Source organism: Babylonia areolata, chromosome 1 (assembly GCF_041734735.1).
Source record: "Babylonia areolata isolate BAREFJ2019XMU chromosome 1, ASM4173473v1, whole genome shotgun sequence".
Classification (NCBI taxonomy): domain Eukaryota; kingdom Metazoa; phylum Mollusca; class Gastropoda; order Neogastropoda; family Buccinidae; genus Babylonia; species Babylonia areolata.
In genome coordinates this window covers 48,610,815-48,613,314 of record NC_134876.1, presented here as the reverse complement: position 1 = coordinate 48,613,314, position 2,500 = coordinate 48,610,815, and the positions used below count along the sequence as shown (strand labels likewise).

The 2,500-nt window shown below is 47.8% G+C and overlaps 1 protein-coding gene across 1 annotated transcript in view; it reads left to right on the top strand.

Moving 5' to 3' along the window:
• LOC143292412 (uncharacterized) overlaps positions 1–2,500 on the top strand; it is a 5,024-nt gene that overhangs the window by 1,446 nt on the left and 1,078 nt on the right. Inside the window, exon 3 of the mRNA XM_076602658.1 lies at positions 1,819–2,500. This exon is cut by the window's right edge and continues 1,078 nt beyond it. Coding sequence (XP_076458773.1) covers positions 1,819–2,030 — 212 coding nt within the window. The 3' untranslated portion in view covers positions 2,031–2,500. The remainder of the gene's footprint in view (positions 1–1,818) is intronic.

The following is a 2,500-nucleotide window of genomic DNA, read 5'->3' as shown; positions in this document are numbered from 1 at the left end:
TATTTATTTATTTATTTATTTATTTATTTATTCATACTTTTTTTTTTTAATCTATCTATCTATCTATTCATTCATTTATTTATTCATTTATTTGTTTGTTTTTTGTCTGCCTGTCACCGTTCCATATTACTCAGCTACAGTCGTATCCACATCACTCCTACCCCCAACGCCTCCATCCTTCTTCTCCTCTACCCAAACCCCCCAAACCCCACCCCCACCCCCCATGCCCCCCTCTTCACACACACACACACCCGCTCCACACACACACACACACACACACATACATAGACACACACACGCACGCATGCACACACACATACATACACACACACGCACACACACGCACACACACACATACACACACACACACTCACACCCATTCGCCCACACATCCATCAATCTCCACCCCCATCCCCCAACCAGCCACCCTTATGGTTTGAATTACGTATGGCAAAGTGTACAAACTGATCTGTACATGCTAAAACACCACACATTCTTGGTGGGCAAAGGGAGGAGGAGTGCGAGAAGTATGGTGACTGATCCACGCATACATCCAAAGCGCTGGTCACGCTACATCCACCCGGCATCCCATGTCTCCACCCCTTTTAGTTCCCCTATCGACTCATCCATATCCCCCTATCCATACAAACCAACATAATCCCCCACCCCTTCCCTTCCTAATCACTGAACCACATCCCTCCATCCACATACCCACCCACCCACCCACCTACACCCATCGATCCATGGACTAGCCCACACCCCCTTCAAAGCAACCATCCACCTACCCTCACCCATCCACACATCCACCCATCCATTCAGCCATCCACCCATCCATCCATCCACCCATCCATTCATCCATCCATCCACACATCCACACATCCATCCACCCACCCATCCATCCATCCATCCATCCATCCACACATCCACACATCCACCCATCCATTCAGCTATCCATCCATATCCACCATGCACCACCATGCCCCCCATAATCACCTCACCACAGCCGTCCAACCATACAACCACCCACCTGCAGCCAACATATCCTTCAAGTGTCTACCCACCTACACTCAACCATCTGTCTATCCATCCGTCTATCCATCCGTGCCTACCAGTTCAAACTTCAGTCACCAGTCAATGCCTGTGATGTTCAATCCTGCAGGTGTGTATCTGATCCATCCATCCATCCATCCATCCATCAATCAATCAATCAATCAATCAACCATCAATCAATCAGCCATCCATCCATCCATCCATCCATCCATACCTACCAGTCTCTACGTCAGTCACCAGCCGATGCCTGTGAAGTTTTCATCTGTGTACCTGGCCATCCATCCATCATCTACCCATCATCCATCCATCCATCCATCCATCAATCAATCATCTACCCATCCATCCATCCATCCATCCATCCATCCATCCATCCATCATCTACCCATCATACATCATCCATCCATCCATTCGTCCATCATCCATCCATTCATCCATCAATCATATATCCATCCATCCATTCATTATCCATCCATCCATCCGTCCATCAATCATCCATCTATCCATCCATCCATCCATCCATCCGTTTCTACCAGTATCAATGTCAGTCACCAGCCATTGGCTGTGATGTATACACCTGCAGATGCCCATCCATTCATCCATCCAACCAACCATCCAACCAACCATCCACCCATCCGTCCATCTATCCGTCCATCCACCCATCCATCCATCCATCCAACCAACCATCCACCCACCCATCCGTATCTACCAGTTCCAACGTCAGTCACCAGCCGTTGTCTGTGATGTTTGTTTTGTTTTTCTCACCTACAGGTGTGTACCTGACCACCATGTCGCCCTCAAGGGGTCGACTAGCCGTCAGCCAGAACAACTGGCAGACCTCAGACTCCAACGGCAAAACGGACTTCGCCATCCAGCTGGAGATCCCCAGGCACAGACTGAGGTATCCGGGATCCAGGGATCGGGACATCCTGCTGCATCCAGGACCCGTGCCGCTGACGGACTACAGGTGGATCGTGATGTGACGGACCACAAGTCATGTGGAAGAGCATCAAGTGACGGAAGAGCACGGAGTCTCCAGAAAATAAAGTGACGAACCACGAGAAGAAGAACATGAAGTATTCAGAACATAAAGTAATGAACCACGAGAAGAAGAACATGAAGTATCCAGAACATAAAGTGACGAACCACGAGAAGAAGAACATGAAGTATTCAGAACATAAAGTAATGAACCACGAGAAGAAGAACATGAAGTATCCAGAACACAAAGTGACGAACCACGAGAAGAAGAACATGAAGTATCCAGAACATAAAGTGACGAACCACGAGAAGAAGAACATGAAGTATCCAGAACACAAAGTGACGAACCACGAGAAGAAGAACATGAAGTATCCAGAACATAAAGTGATGAACTGCATGCAGAAGAGCATGAAGGTTTCAGGACATAAAATGACAAACTACAAGTGGAAGAGGATGACGTGATGAATTACACGTG